At 47.4% G+C, this 16,576-nt stretch overlaps 1 protein-coding gene across 2 annotated transcripts; it reads left to right on the top strand.

Annotated features, from left to right (window-relative positions):
* The first annotated feature begins 122 nt into the window (after positions 1-122).
* Positions 123-15,893, top strand: ZPR1 (ZPR1 zinc finger). 2 transcript variants are annotated; one of them, XM_061551043.1, is made up of 15 exons: positions 123-141; positions 1,256-1,390; positions 2,390-2,551; positions 4,477-4,567; positions 5,288-5,358; positions 5,757-5,843; positions 6,254-6,376; positions 7,351-7,461; positions 7,562-7,628; positions 8,411-8,481; positions 9,510-9,599; positions 10,828-10,938; positions 11,869-11,958; positions 12,765-12,830; positions 13,767-15,893. In XM_061551043.1, exons 2-15 carry the CDS (start codon positions 1,259-1,261, stop codon positions 14,004-14,006), a joined length of 1,512 nt encoding a protein of 503 aa, XP_061407027.1. In that variant the 5' UTR covers positions 123-141; positions 1,256-1,258; the 3' UTR covers positions 14,007-15,893. The 2 variants fall into 2 exon arrangements, with proteins under 2 accessions (XP_061407027.1, XP_061407026.1); XM_061551042.1 differs by lacking the exon at positions 123-141 and adding an exon at positions 363-482.
* The last annotated feature ends 683 nt before the right edge of the window (positions 15,894-16,576 follow it).

The following is a 16,576-nucleotide window of genomic DNA, read 5'->3' as shown; positions in this document are numbered from 1 at the left end:
CCCCTTTCCTGCGGTTCTCCTATTGGTCGCGTGACGTCATCCGGGGGCGGGGGGCGAAGCGCGTCACGTGGGTCGCGAGTGCGCGGCCTCAGAGGACGACGTCGCGGACTTTCGTATCCTTAACTGCTGACGTCACATCCGGTAATGAGCATCGCCGATACCCGGATGTGACTTAGACCACCCGCCGCCAGATTTAACAAAACAACTCAACACGTTCGTAAATAAGCACCGCGTGGCATTAAAACGAAAAATATATAATATATAATAGGAGATGTTTCGGGCAATGAACTTTCTTTAGCGCCATTGCATTTAACCGTTTGATTAACTGCGACTCGTGTCGGTGACGTCACATCCGGCAAGTATATAAATAATCAAGCCCCGACTAAGAACACAACTTTCACGCGGCTTTAGTGTCTGTAGCATCGCTCCTTTCTGCTCTTATTTTGCTACCTGGTTCTTTATTATCTTCCAAAGACGGCCTAGTAAGTGCTACTTTGTTACTATTATATCATCCCTCACCTCCTCCCGCCCTGTCAATTAAACGGCGCGGTCTAATTGGCCGGGAGACGCTGCACTGTACAGGAACACGTGGAGCTGCTGATGCTACTGCGTGTTGACTCATTCTGCTGAGTGTCCACTGCTGATTGACTGCTGCGTGTTGATTCTGACTGCTCCTTGTCGACTGTGATTGACTGCTGCGTGTTGACTCATTCTGCTGAGTGTCCACTGCTGATTGACTGCTGCGTGTTGATTCTGACTGCTCCTTGTCGACTGTGATTGACTGCTGCGTGTTGATTCATTCTGCTGAGTGTCCACTGCTGATTGACTGCTGCGTGTTGACTCATTCTGCTGAGTGTCCACTGCTGATTGACTGCTGCGTGTTGATTCTGACTGCTCCTTGTCGACTGGGATTGACTGCTGCGTGTTGATTCATTCTGCTGAGTGTCCACTGCTGATTGACTGCTGCGTGTTGACTCATTCTGCTGAGTGTCCACTGCTGATTGACTGCTGCGTGTTGATTCTGACTCTGCTGAGTGTCCACTGCTGATTGACTGCTGCGTGTTGACTCTGACTGCTCAGTGTCCACTGCTGATTGACTGCTGCGTGTTGACTCTGACTGCTCCTTGTCGACTGTGATTGACTGCTGCGTGTTGACTGACTCTGCTGAGTGTCCACTGCTGATTGACTGCTGCGTGTTGACTGACACTGCTCCTTGTCGACTGCTGCGTGTTGGTTTTGCTGTTGTCGCGAGTAGGCGATGTCTACGAACCAGGACGCCGAGGCGCGCGGCTTGCGGTCCGGAGGCCCCGTCTTCTCGGACCTTGACGCCGGAGACCCCGACCAGGAAACCACGGAGATGGAGTCGTTGTGCATGCGGTGCTACGATAACGTGCGTGCTGGCTGTGGGGACGGCGATATCGGCCAGGGAAGGAGTAGGGGGTAGCTGTGGAGACGGGCGTAGCGACGGAGTTATGATTGGTAGTGGTGTCATGATTGTCAGTGTTGGCATTGATGTCTGGTGGGACCGTCACAGCTAGATTTACTGTATCAAGTGGAATGTTTTGCCTCACTTGATACAGTAATTCTAATAAATCTGGCTGTGACGGTCCCACCTGATGACGGAGACTTGTGTTGCCTCCGAAACGTCTATTAATTTTATTTTTACCTACGTGACTTTACCGAAAAAACCTAAGAGTATGAAACTTTGCAGTCACAAAAGCTTCAAATCTAGAATTGATGTCTGGGTTAGAGTGGCAGAGTCATTGTTATTGTGGTTTGGGTACTCGATTTAGGATTAGTCGTATCAGAACTAGTGGTATTGTCAAGAGATGGAGTCACGGCTAAATGGTGTAATCAATGGTGGTGGTAGTTCTCGTGTCAGTGTTGTTAGGGATATGGTTTCTAGCAGTCACATCGTTCTAAATTGTATATATTTCACTGATACTGTCATGACGAGCAGTAGTGTTAGTTCGCGTGTCGGGGCTAGCAGCAGTGTTTGTAGTAGCCGCAGTCTGCGATCACTGTTTCATTGCTTTTATGGCTTTATTTTGGTGATTTCGAAAAGTTTCTTGGTTTAGCCATGTTTGTTTGTTGTAGTACGGAGTAAGACTGATGGCCTTAATCTAAGTTGTCTTGTGGTTGTTGTTGTTTGACTTGCATCCCACTGAGATTTTTGCACACAGCGTTGGTGTACGGTGCTTTTTCTGCAATATTTTGCTGTCTTTTCCTGGATTTTCTGTTTGCACTTAGTCACTTTAAGATGTTTTCTTGTTTTTGTTTTTTGTTTGTTGCGGTTGCACCCGATTCAAGAGCCGAATGGCTCACAGGGCTATACTGTATACCAAATAAATGAACTTGAACGTTGGGTTCGTCCTTTGCGCCCTTGCAGGGAGTGACACGGCTGCTCTTCACGCGCATCCCGTTCTTCAGGGAGGTGGTGCTGAGCTCGTTCTCGTGCGAACACTGCGGATTCGCCAACAGCGAGATCCTGTCAGCGGGACGCGTGCAGGAGAAGGGAGTACGCTACGAGCTCAGCGTGCGGAGCCCCAAGGTGAAGAGCATCCTTGACCTCTTGAGACGGCGTGGGGAGGAGGGACTGTGAAACTATTTTTTTTATTTTAACCCACTGAGCGAGCTAGCTAGCTATCACCAATGATAGCTCAACGAAGTGGCTTATCACGTGTGGAAATTTAGAGCAGTGTTTCATATCTAAATGTGGAGGGAGAAACCGGAGGGCCGGGAGAAAAATCCACTTGACCGCGGAGAAAAGGCATGTTAACTCTAAATATAAAGCAGGCATCAGGGACGGGATAGAACCCACGGCCTCATGTATACCAGGCGAGGCAGTTAACATCTCGCCACCAGGGCACCCCAGTAGGGTTGGCTCTAGATTATTCGTAGAGCAAATTATCCGTGGGCGAATTACCCCATGCTCACTGACTGACCAGCTCTGCTTCTCATTGACTCTGGGATGGTCGGCTTCCGGTCAGGATTAATTTGCGCTCGCAACCTTCCGATTTGAGACTAGCACTCAAATCTCTTACTGTCCGGGGCTATGTGGTGAGCAGGGAGAAGTTAGTGCAGCAAAATACGTAGTTGTACTGTACTATACTCCCACGTCTATGCTCCCCTCCTTCAATCAAGATGGACGTTTCGTCAAGGTCAAGATGTGCATCTGAGTCATCCGTACAGAGTAGCAAAAGATGCTATGGGCAGTTGGAACATCAACATTGACTTTAGACCGGCGTACGGCATGTTAACGATCAACCCCTGCCAGTAATCTCCATGACTCGTCACGATTCATGGTTGCGATTTTGATTGAAGAAGCCATACATTTTTAATTGTCTCATTTTCACCGTCTTGTTCGTGTTCAAATTTTGTCCCGTCACATGTTTATAAGTTGGTTAGCCCAAATGTAACATCCTGTCATTTTCATAAGCCGATTTTTTTATCAATTCATACTGTGATGTATTTTTACCGATTGCGCCATTTGACTACGCATTGATTATTTTCCTCTGGTGCCCCAATCGTCTAACTCCCACCCATCTGTGCTGTTGACTTCCCCTACCCCCTTTGAAGTCCAGGCTTAAAGCCTTTTTGTTTTGCCTGTTAGGACGGCTGCATTTTCAACTTAAATTTTTTATTGGTGGCCAAAACAATAGCACGGTCACGTTGAGCTCTTAGAGATTGTGACTGAGACGAAAGACTAATAACACTGGTCAACACACTTTTTCTGGCATAAGGTATTCCAACGGTTTTAAGGTAATTTTGGGGTGCTGATTCCAAATCTGGCATCAGTTTTTGTCTATCACATCAGGTTTTTTAGATCAAATATTGCATTTTCAATAAAAATGGCAGAAGAAAAATATTAAATAAATGTGAATATTTACATAAAATGATATTATAAACACACTATCCTAAAAATACAGCACCATATTTTAACACTAAATCAGTCACTGACTCGCAACAACTTGCAATCATAAGTGACAGTTAATTTCGGGTAAAATCAATGAGAATGGGGTATGCCGATAGCATAAAAATGAGATGTGATAGAGCAAATCTGAGATCAGATTTGCAATCAGCACCCTGAAATTAGTCTAAAACAGCTGCAAAAGAAAAAAATTTGTTGACCAGTGATATAAGAGAATTGGACATAGTCCAGTGATCACGTGACATGGGAGTCATGCCTCCCTGCTGTTTGTGAGCAGCACAGATTTGCCTGTTCAGTTATATCTTTGTGTTTTCAGCCTGCACGTATTCTTTTGTTGTGATGGGTCTTATCATCATCAGAAATTGTTGGATTTCAACATAAATGACCACTGTTTTTGCGTAGCGTCTCGAGAGATGCTGTTTGCGTTTTAAACTCTACGTAAATCCACGCTGTATTTTATTGCTTTCATAATGAGCTCTTGCCCGGTTGTAAATGAAAGCCAGTTTTCCATGTGACCGAGCAACCTGACCCCTGACCTTCAATAGGACCTGGACCGCGAAGTGGTGAAGGCCGGCAGTGCAACCACGCTCATCCCCGAGCTCGACTTTGAGATCCCGGCCTTCACACAGAAAGGAGGTGAGTGCCCACACAGACTATCAACTCATTCTAAACTTACTTTTTCTTTTACCAGGTAAGGCCCACTGAGCTTCATAGCTATTTTTCAGAAACGACCTGGCCACAAATGATAGCGCACCGAAGTGGTTTATCACGCGGAAATGTATAGCAGCAAAATACTATAACCTCGTGTCGATTCTAAATGTGGAGGAAAAACCCGGAGGACCTGGAGATCATGCTTGTTATAAGCTTTATAAATAGTAATTGTTAGAAAATTTTATTACAGGTCTTTACTGAGTGAACTGCAGTTGAATTTGAAAAAAGCATGCAACAAAAATGTGAAATATGCATCTAGAGTTATGGGAAACTGATATTACAATAACCAACATCGTGAAAAGTGAGTCTTCAACATTTTACGTGGCCTCAGTGCACCTAGCCTGGCACAAGCATTCTGTTGACATCACCAACACTTGCTAGCGAACTGTCGCTGTTGTCGTTTGAATATACCTGTGCGAGTGTTCTTTAGAAACTGATCTTTGTGTTTAGTTTGTTGTCCCTCCCCTGCTCCTCTGATTAGCACGGTTGGACTATGTACGGTGCTGAATAAATTCTACATACATGTGTTTGTGTGCATGTATGCGTATGTACTTGTGTGCGTGCGTGTTTTGCGTGTCACTGCATACGTTTGTATGTTAACGTGTTCTCATGTGTGTGTTTGTGTGTTTGTGCGTACGCATGCAGCTCTCTCCACCATCGAGGGCCTCATCGATCGCGCTGTCGCCGGCCTGGAGCAGGACCAACCTGAACGCATGGTGAGCGCCGCACCTCCGAGCAGAATCAGAATATTTATACTGGAGGAATCCGATGAACTATAAAGCTCTTATTCAGATATATACAATAGATTTGTGTGGTTGACTACTTATGATGCGAGAGAAGTTCTACATACATACACCCGTGCCCACTGCTGCCTTCGATTCTCAATCGCGAGTGCTACCCTCCGAGGCCGTGTGGGTTTTGCTTCTCATATGCGTCCACATTAAAGGGGGCGGTGTATTCTCTGTGGCCGAGTGGCTCTGTGGGTAGAGTGTGTGACCTGCATTCACAAAGTTGTGGGTTTGAAATTTTGGTCAAGATTCAACGGTGTAGAGTCGTTAAGTGATTTTTACCTGTTCCAGCTCGTTGGTTTAACCTTTTCGCTTCCCGCGTGCAGACGCAAGACCCGCAGGCGGCGGAGAAAATCGACGCGTTCGTCGCCAAGCTGAAGAAGCTCAAGGAGCTGCAGTCGCCGTTCACGCTGGTGGGCCTCCTCCGCCGCCGTGCATTGCCAGCGGCACCGTTCTCTCTCGTCCCTTCGGCGTTTTTCGTCGAACTTTGCAGGAGGATTTACTGTGAAAGTTTGCCAAAATTGGGAAAATTGCCTGGAAAATAACCTTAGGAGAAATATGGAAAAACTGCATGGCAACAATGCCCATGCTGCTTGACTAATTCCCATTTGCAGGACAGTGCTGTTTAAACGTTGTGCCACTGTAGATCCCCTTGACTAGAAAGCTGCTGGGCTTTGGAATGGTTAAGATAAGATAATGATGTACGGCATGTTGGGTTTAAGAGGCATTTCATCTCTCCAAGTATGAACATCTTCATACGTTTGTCATATTGTTTCGTTGCTTCATGATAATAATAACAACGATCCCTTGCCTTGCCCCTCAGGTAATCGATGACCCTTCGGGGAACAGCTTTGTGGAGAACCCGAGCGCGCCACAGCGCGACGAGGGCCTGCACACCTCGCACTACGAGCGCAGCCGTGCGCAGGACGTCGCGCTCGGCCTGAAGGTCAGAGACGCGCCGTCTCCTCCAGAAACTAAAAGTGGAACTTTTTGTCACAGCCAAGTGTACCCTTAAACGCGTGACGTTGATCCTAAATGTGGAGAGGGAAAACCGGAGGACCCGGAGAAAAATTCACACAGCCACGGGGATGGAGACATGCAAACTCCCAAGTATACAGGCGTCACGGTCGGGATTGAACCCAACCAAATCCTACCACCAACTATTACCAACTTAGCCTACCAAATGCTAGCTGTACTCGTAACCAAAATCAACTCGCCAACCAAACTGCTGGCTCCAACCCTTGTTCAAAACTGACTAGCCATCTGAATGCTAGTCCCCTACCCTGACGCTATAGTCAAGAAGCTACTAACCCTTCCCCACCTCCGATTACCATGGTTGGATACGTAACGTGTGGAAGAAGTTCAGCATACATGCAACCCTAGCGCCACCTGTGTTGCTTCTCCAAGGCTCTATTTCACTTTTTGTTCGCTTTTCACTTCATACGGCCATCACACGCAGTGAATTGTGGTCCAAACTACCCCGAGTGGATTGACATTGTGTTAATATTACATCTACATCACTACGGCAAGGGTTACAAGTGTGGACCTGTAACAAATGGGCAGTCGATTAAGCAGTGCCGGAGGGATGAGAGGCTGAGTGGAGCCACCCCCTTGAACATTATTCACAACCTAGTTTCATGCAATAATAGTAATAATTAAACAAAATGGTGTATTCATTACCCGGTTATCGCATTCGTCCAGAGGGAGGGCGGGGGACGGGAGGCCATCATCACCATGCGTTTATACAGTATTTGATGATGATGATGTTCAGGACTTGATTCTCACAAAACCAAGTGAAATTATTAATATAGTGAGAGGTACGAGGTGGCTCAGGTGCAAAAATATTTTCTGGGTCACTGGTCGCTGGTCCGGACAGAACTGGCTTAAAGTAAGCCATGATGATGATCATGTCTGGAACAGGCAGATGATGATGAAGGTGACGAAGACCAAAAGGTTGACGTGACGACCACACAAGAGGTGATAACCAAGCCTGAAGAGGACAGAGAGGGTAACGAAGACCTCAGGAACGAGGTGAGTGGCCGCCCGGGACCGGTCAGCCAAGGCAGTGTTGTTTACAAAGGTCGCAAATTTACTGACGTGGCAAAACATCGCCATGTGCTTCTGTCCCCAGGTCCTCAAGTTTTCCACAAACTGCCCCGAGTGCAACGCGCCGGCATCGACCAACATGAAGCTCATCCGTATCCTCGGCTTAGTTTCTCATTCAATATTTTATGGTCACTAGAAGCATTAAGTGGCAAAACTAAATCTTTATATAACGTTTTTTTGTTATAGTCTTGGGGACTGGCTGCAACTATTAGTGTGTTCTCCAGATTGTAAGATGCTCCGCAAAGTAAGACACCCATGGCTTTGGGGTCATATTTGAAAAAAAGTGTCTTTATAATCGGAGAACCGTCTTCCAGAAGATGAATACGAATGCTCTGCTTGAAAATGTTTATGTATGTTGGACTTATATTGCACCGTACGTTTCCAACCGTGCTAAAATGGGGGGATATGTCTTATGGAAGATTATTCTACATGGCTGGTGGAGTCTTCTTATCCTCCGGGTATTTTTGGATTGAAATGGAGAAAGGCCTTCCAAAAGGTGCTCCCAAGCAACTTTATTCAAACACATCTTCCGGGAGACGGGTGTATTCCAGTGGCCCACTGAGGCGAAGGAGGGCTGTCCGTGAGCTACTGACTACCCGTCTGGGTTTCCCATCGCTGGCGTATCCTCTCTGGAATATAAGATGAACACCCAACTTTTACTTTTTAAAAAATACAGCGGGGACAAAAGTGCATCTTACAATCCGGAGAGTACGGTAACTCGCTACACTTGACAAGCCGGTGTCATCACGGGTGGCTGAAACCCAGATGCGTCGTTCATTGTTTTGCGACATCTGCCCTCCTGCCTCATTGCCGATAATTATTGGTGAGATTGAAATGTGCCGTTACCGCGTGACCTTGACCTTCGACCTCCCAGAAATCCCTCACTTCAAGGAAGTCATCATTATGGCCACCAACTGCGATGTGTGCGGACACCGGACTAACGAGGTGACTTTTACGTTGTTTTGTTTAAATTCATAATAAAATAAATTTAGCCTTGTTTTTCAGTCACAGTATGATACATCTACTTTAATATTGATTATTACACTCGTAATGCATGCATGGAATTGTTCTCAATAGCATTGATACACGAGCTCTCCAACTAGCCCAACTAGCCAACCTTCCTCTAGCACCGGGGTCGGCAACCAAAATAACGAGAAGAGACATTTTTTTTCTAATTTGATTTAAAAAAAAACCTCCGTATTTGAAGAGCCCCAATGCGTGTGAATAACGTCACAAAGCAGTCCTTAAAGAGCCGCACGCGGTTCCGGAGCCACGGGTTGCCAACCCCTGCTCTGGCAATAGACCATCACCTGTTGGCAGCCCTCTCTTATGACACGTTCGTTTGCGCAACCGACCAACACAATCGTGAATGTGCGACTTGCCCTAACCCTGCCCGGCGCACGCCAGGGGTTTCCTTCCCTTCGTCTTAACTCAGCGTCGCATCGACATCGCAAGAGCGACGGCCGTCGTTTGGTTGTGTCCGCCTCGATCTCGTTTCCACGACCTGCCACCAATTGCGCCTCGTGCACCGTAGACGCTGCCGCCGCGGCGTGACGGGTCGCACGCCGGACTCGCAGTTCGGAGGTCGGCCCGTTCGATGCGACCTCCCGGCTTGGTGGTTGGAACATTGGGAACATTTCTAAATTTCCCCCACCCCTCTCATCGCCTCTGCCCACCTGATAGTATACATGTTTACACCACGATGTCGGTGTGGAAGAGTAGGCCAAATGCCCTCGGGCGGGGGCTGTACGAGTGCTTTCTCTGTTGGAGGCTCTCCAGTGTGCTTTAAAATCTATATTGAAAACTCCTTTCTTGAGAACTGATTGTTGTGTTTAGTTTGTTGGCCTTCCCCCGCAACTCGCCTCCAATTGGCACGGTTGGCTACGTACGGTTCTACATACATTGGGTGGGCAGTGGCGTTCACGAGCAATTGCAGTGCTGCGGCTTTACCGTTCACTCCCACCCCACCCTAGGTAAAGTCAGGAGGAGCCATCGAGCCACTGGGGACGAGAATCACGCTCAGGGTGACCGACCCCTCCGACATGACCCGCGATCTGCTCAAGGTAATGGCTCCCGCCGCCCGGCGGCCATGCTGACTGGCTGTGCGTGCGTTGTGGTTGTGTGTTTGTTCATTTTAGGAAGCCACAGGAGCTATGCACTTTTAAATCTGTATTTAAAATAATTTCTTTAGAAGTGCTTTTTTGTGCAAAATAAGTTTCTACATACGTACGTATGTACGTGTGTGCTCGGCCCAGCCATAAATAAGTTATCTGGTGCCGGTGTGTAAACATCAGCACTGATGGTTAGTACACTGACCACCACTACCCCACCCTGTGCGCCGTGCCGGCCTTAATAGGTGCTCGCGCACACAGCACTATCCAAAGCGGTCTGTCGAAGGCTACGCAGGGGATCTTTGTCATTGATTGTGACAGTGTTGATGGGCGAGTTATGTATTCGGTCATCATAAAGGTTTTTTGGGTTAGATCGCGTTATTTATAAATGTGTCGCAACCCTCCACCACCCAACACGGGCAATCGGTAAAAAATGTGTCACGTTGACAAAAGACAAATAGTTCACTACTTTAGCCCACTGGTGTGTTGAAGAGTGATTCCACAACATTTACAATTTGAGTGACGTTTCAATGGAAATTACATCCAACATCTTCGGGTGATTTGCCAGAATAGTTCTGTATTCATGTGTGTGGTTGTGAGAGTTTGTATTTGTGGTCGTGTGTTAACAGCACTTACCCCAACACTCTGTTCAGGCTACACGGGGGATCTTTGTCTTTGGTTGTGTGTTTATTGCACCGCGCAACAAACCCGGCTACCTGAGTTTATCCCAGTCACAGCTGACGTCGGTGGCGAACGATATCCGAACTGATCCCGAGCCTTCCCTCGCTGGTCAAGTGCACGGTTGTGGCAATGTTGGCAGCTGTGTTGTGTATTCTTGGTTCTTTCGGTAAAGTCACGTAGAAGGAAAATAATAAAATAATACAAATATAAAACAATAAAATTCTCACGATGTTTCGATTGCAACACAAGCAATCGTCATCGGGTGATGATTATTATTTCCCTTCTACGTGACTTTACCGAAAGAACCAAGAATATAAATCCCTGCAGTCACGAAAGCTTTAAATCAAAAGTTGTGTTATGTGTTAACGCATGTGTTGGGCCAGTGTTGGAGGTTGTGATTTGTATATGCGGTTGTGACACGTTGGCTTATATGGTTGTCGCCGTGTGTGTGCGCGTGTACGGTTATGCCAACGGTGGACGTTCCGTGCGGTGCCCGCAGTCCGAAACCTGCGCGGTTCGAATCCCGGAGCTGGAGTTTGAGCTGGGCATGGGAGCTCTGGGCGGCAAGTTCACCACCCTCGAGGGGCTGCTCTCCGACATCAGGGACCTGGTGCCAGACCCACAACCTCGACCAGATCGTTGCACTCATCATCATTTTTAAAACAGCATCGGCACCAACTCTACCCGCATCACCAACAGCCATGCGTTTAATAGGTTTTTTTTTCGATTCTCGGTATTGCTAAAGAACAGAACTGAACAACAACTGTGGGTTAAAATGTGGGCACATTTTTCTTCTTAAATAATGGATTAATCGAGAGGCTACCCATTTCAGTGCAATCCCCGTGGCACGGCAGTTGAAACAACGGGCAGGTGTTTCGCACGCCGCTCGCATCTGTCCAACCCAGAGGATAAGTGGATCTGTCCACCGCACCTCCGGTTGGCTTACGTACCTTGCGAAACAAGTTAAACATAGTTTAACACGTAGGCTTTCGTGACCAATATCATCCATAATAGAGTTTTTTTTGGGGGTTAGATCCCGTAAATAAATGTGTCGTTAAAACCCGCCACCACCCGACAGCCAACTAGTAAGGGTTGTCACGTAAACACCGGTGTGCTGTACTTGTGACGAATTGGCACGTTCTGTTTATATGACAACCCTTACTAGTTGGCTGTGTCGGGTGGTGGCAGGTTTTGACGACACATATTTATACGTGATCTAACCCAAAAAAAACCCCTCTATTATGGAAGTTAAACATACATACACGTACATACACCAATAGTCGATTGCTAGGTCACGTTTGGTTGGGTAAAATGCTTGGGACTCCCCATCCCCACCTCTCTTCCAAGATGTTTGACCAGTGTGGAAGATGAGATGAAATATCCTCTTAGTGTGGCTTTCTCGAGCGCGTGGAGGCCCTGCTTGCTAGCAGTGGATGCCCCTCTACAATCGCTTGCGGGCGTGTCTGCGTTGAGCCTGCCAAAGTTTGATGTGTCTGTCTGTAAGCCTGAGAGATCTCATGTGCGGTATTTCGTTTTGCAGATTGTTGCCAAAAACCCGTTCTTGTCTGGCGACAGCTCCACTCCGAACAGGAATAAGAAGATACAGGAGTTTGGACGGAAGTTGGAGGAGGTGAGCATCATTGGGGGAATGCATAGGAGGTATTTTTGAACCGGTGAGAGATACGGGGACCCTGTTGTTGCTGTTACAACCGATGTGCCGAAAGATAAATATTTAATTCGGTGAATATCGGAGACGGAGAGCGAGATTAGCGAGATGAAAGCGTGATCAACAACAGGACGATGAGAGACTTGAAAACTTGAGGTACACGTTCGTGGTCACATGTTACAGACGTCATGATGTCGCGACGTCATGTGTGGCCCGCCAGCACGCCGATATTATCGTGCGACGATAAAATCGGTGATTAATTTGAAAGGGGGTCCACGCGACTCGTCTCTTGGATGTAAGGCTCTTGATTTGTTTGTTGCCCGCACCTCACCACACCACCCCCTTTGTAACCTCTCTCCCCTTGTTCCTTTTCGAACCTTTCACCAAGGTTCTCTCTGCCACCCCCCGCCCCCCCATTCTCTACTTCTGCCCCAATCACCGCTTTTCCTTAACCATCCCGTTTTCCCACATTTTTCTCCCAATTAAACCTCTCAACCAATCCCACGTCGCGCCCCCCCCCCCTCTCAGTCGTTTATTAATTACCCTCAGGTGTTCTCACATGACCCTTACATATTTATAGACACCATGAGCATGTTTTTATTTTGTAAGGCATTGCAAGTGAAGAATGATGACCATATTTGGTTAGTGCTTCTGCAACACTGCCAAATGCAGTTGATTTTAATTTGATTAGTTTGCAGTCTTCTTACTGTTTCACGATGATCACACATGGCCGTGCGTACGTTAATGGCGGTCCCTGGGAACTTGTTTAGATCCAGGCAGGGAGGATGGTGGTGCACGTGGTTCTTGATGACTCCGCTGGGAACAGCTACCTCCAGGTGAGTGTCCGTGTCCACCCCTGATGTAGCGACTCTCACCCGACCTTCATGTATGCTTGTATGTTGAACTTATTTCACATCGTACAAAGCCAACCGTGCTAATCGGAGGTGTCACCTTCCTGACACTTCTCACCCCTCCCTGACCCTCGCCCCTCTCCCGACATCTAACACTTGATTTGACCATTAACCAGGGGCGGTTTCTTCATTAGGGCGATTGGGCGACGCACCACCAATGTCATTCAACCACAGAGTCACGCTAGCCGTCACTGTCAGCCTCTGGATATAGTCCAATCAGCGTCATGTCACGTTCTGTGGAGTACCGCCTCTTTTGGGGCGATTTCACTACGGCTGAGAATCGCCCCGAGTGGCCCCATAGACTTACATTCAAAGATGTTTTTTTTCGAACGGGGGCGCTCCAATGCATTCTCTATGGCTTCCGGGAGGGCATGCACTAACGTGCTTACGTCATCATACGTGCTTACGTCATCATACGTAAGCACGTTTCATCCAACAATATAATTTATCGCTACCTAGTGGAATCTTTCATAAAATAAACTTGAGTGGTTTGTTTTAATAGTGAGTATATAAACAAACAAGATGTATTGTAAGAGTCACTTTATTTTTCATTAATATTAAAGAAGTGAAGTTGCCTTTACATGCTTAAGCTGTTAATTTATTCATTGCATGGGTGGACCTTATCCTTATCAATCATCCAGACATTTGCCCCCCCTGAGAGATTTTGCAGGAGCCGCCACTGCCATTAACGGTCATTACTTTAATCTAACCACTCATCTCTCGCCTAACACTCTCTAGCTTCGTACATCGATTATTGAGGTGTGCAGTTATGACGAGGATAACAACGACGACGGTCACAAACCAGCTACGACATTGGAAACATATCCGTCCGCAACATGACCGTTTTCTTGCCAACCTCAGAACGTCTACGCGCCCGAGCCGGACCCGGAGATGACCGTGGAACGATATGAGCGGAGCTACGACCAAAACGACGACCTGGGCATCAACGACATGCGCGTTGAGAACTACGGTGAGGAGGAGGAGGAGGGCGGTGACGGCGGCACGGAGGGAAGCGGCAGTGGCACGACCAACAGTGCCGAGCGGAGCGACTCTGAGCGCAAGGCTGTGCCCGGAGACCCCACACTCGCCACTCTGTCTTAACACGCGTCCACTGCTCTCCTGTTGTTGCCTTCCCAATGACACCTTTACTGCTACAAGCACATCCGTGGCAACGTGGCGCCATCACAACGCAGGTGGCTTTCCGCTGGCTATATCCTGTGCCAAGCCAGAACCAACCCGTGATATGCTGGCCTAGCAAAGCATCTCAATCTGGCTTGGGGCCCGGGCAGGCCTAATAATGCATCCATTGCGTGTGGCATCAGTATACAACTGAAATACAGCGTCGCCGTGTCATCCGCGTGAGTCTCGACTCGTTCATTGTGTGTGGCGTTTGCGACACGGGTTGGCTTTCGCAGTGGAATAACTAACTGATGTGATGTAAATAGTAATTTAAGTAACGCAAAATCGTGCTGAAAGCGCTGTGGTCATTTAAGTTTGTTTTTAGGTCACGCTCATAAGCAGTCGAATGATAAATGTTTGTTCTTGAGTTTGTTCTGCAGAGCGTTCCACACGACAGGGCCCGCATTGCGTTTGTATTCGGGCTCGCGTCACAACAAGATGCACCCCACCACAAGCAGCAGATCTCGCTCGTTGCCGTTGGTCGTTGGCGGGAGTTTATTGGCCCCGACAAACCGAGGCGGCATGCCCTGGGTCCGCCTCCAGGCTGGCTCGGCTCGCCATGGCCCAGGTGCGACTCTGTTGTGCAGTGGAAAATGGAGACCCACACATGGGGTGGCTGCCCCACGGCAACCTCGGGAACTACCGGCTGGAGCTGAATCTTGAGAACCGCGTGATGGAATTTGATCAGTCCCGTGATGTCTGTGCAAGGATGGAGTAGACTGGGTGTTGGGGGAGTTTATTGGGAAATTCAACTGTACTCTGACATAGGGTAATCTCGCAACATTTTTTTATTTTGCGAGATTACTCCCAAACACACCGGTGGTGCTGAAGCAGTAATTATTTGGCACGTTTGTTACGTAACACATTTATTAATTGGCTGTGTCTGGGTGCAGGAGGCTTTCCAAACATGCATTTCATTTACTCAAACCTAACCCAAAAGAAACCAATTATGAATCGTTATTGGTCGTCAAAGCCTACCTATAAAATAGGGAGAGGATTAGCGTCTATCTAGCGCTGGCCTTATTGTCAGCGTTATATTAAGACATTTTCGAGAGGATTATTTTGATGGACAGGTTTATGGATCCGAAAGCGGCCCTGGTGGAAGAGTTGGGAGGGGGGAGTGATTTAATGAGTATCTGGATGGATGAGTGGTTGCGTGAGTGGGTGGATATGAACCAATTGCTTACACTCAACTTGCTCATCTCTCTAATGTATGTTTCGATTTAAAGCTTTCATGACTGCAGGGATTCATCTTCTTGGTTCTTTCGGTAAAGTCACGTAGAAGGGAAATAATAAAATAATAAAAATAAAACAATACAATTCTCACGACGTTTCGGCCACAACGCAAGCAGCCGTCCTCAGGTGAAGAACCAAGAAGACGAATCTCTAATGTAGTTGTATAAAACTCGCCAAAACTTTCCTGCACATGCACATCGATATGGATATCGTACTTTAGGAAATGTGCGTCTCATGACTCCTGTAGTTCAACTATTTATTAGTTAAAATCGCCATGCAAGAACAATACAATTACGCTCTGATATATAAAAAAAACAATCGACATGAATGCAAATTGCCTTAAAAATGTTTGTGAATTGTCCAAAAGCTCTTGAATAAATATCCTGCGCCACGGCAAATGGTTGTTTGTGATGCATTTGTTTCCTGCCGACAACGGAGAGTTCTGTCCAAGCCGTGGCCTCGACTGGGGAGTTCGCGGTGGCAGAAGTGGCAGCGAGACGCGTCATTGACTCGGCGGCCCTTCAGTGTCCATCGCCACGCAACTCGTTCGTTCTCAAGCGAAGGGCTCTTAGTAGCTGCACCCGAGGCTGCTTCGCGACGTGAGGCTGGGCACCCCCCTGGGATTGTTAAGTGCTTCATGATGCCTTTGGCCTGCAAGGTGCTGTATAAGTGCAATGTTATTGTCACAGCCAAGCTATGACCGAGCAGCTGGTTGTGATTTTTTAAGTCTTTTTTTTTTTCCCTCGTTACCAAGAGCCCATGCCAAACGGACTACAGCTGTGCATTTAAAACATGTTTTTAGCAAGCATCTTCAACTCCACCCTTTGCAAAGCTCGGGCCGCCACAACTTAATTCTTCGTAAGTAGCGTCCACCTGCATATGCGCGTCAGAGCAGAGCTGTCAACCCATACGGTTTGCCCGTATTTTTGTACAGGAAAATTTAGTAAAAGTATTTTTTTGTGTGTTTTTCCCTTGTGGTGAGACTTTTTAGGGTGAACGTTGAGATTTATCAGGGCACTGGGGTGGCCAATAAGGTCTGAATTGGTCTGTAATAAGGTAGGGCACTGATAAGAGGTTGACAGTTACGGCAGAGTTTTACAGACGTGAGAGTGCAAATAGTCAAAAGCATAACTCAGACGTGGAGAACCTATGATCCATGGGCCAGACACGTCTGTCACTGCAAGACCCTCTTGCAGTGGTCGAAGTGACTTGAGTTCTGTAATAATTTGTGGCCCACGCCGAAGGGCGTTGAAAGT

The sequence above is a fragment of the Lethenteron reissneri genome, chromosome 13, assembly GCF_015708825.2.
Source record: "Lethenteron reissneri isolate LAM-NWPU_2019-01 chromosome 13, ASM1570882v1, whole genome shotgun sequence".
In the NCBI taxonomy this organism is placed as follows: domain Eukaryota; kingdom Metazoa; phylum Chordata; class Hyperoartia; order Petromyzontiformes; family Petromyzontidae; genus Lethenteron; species Lethenteron reissneri.
This window is presented reverse-complemented; position numbering and strand designations above follow the sequence as displayed.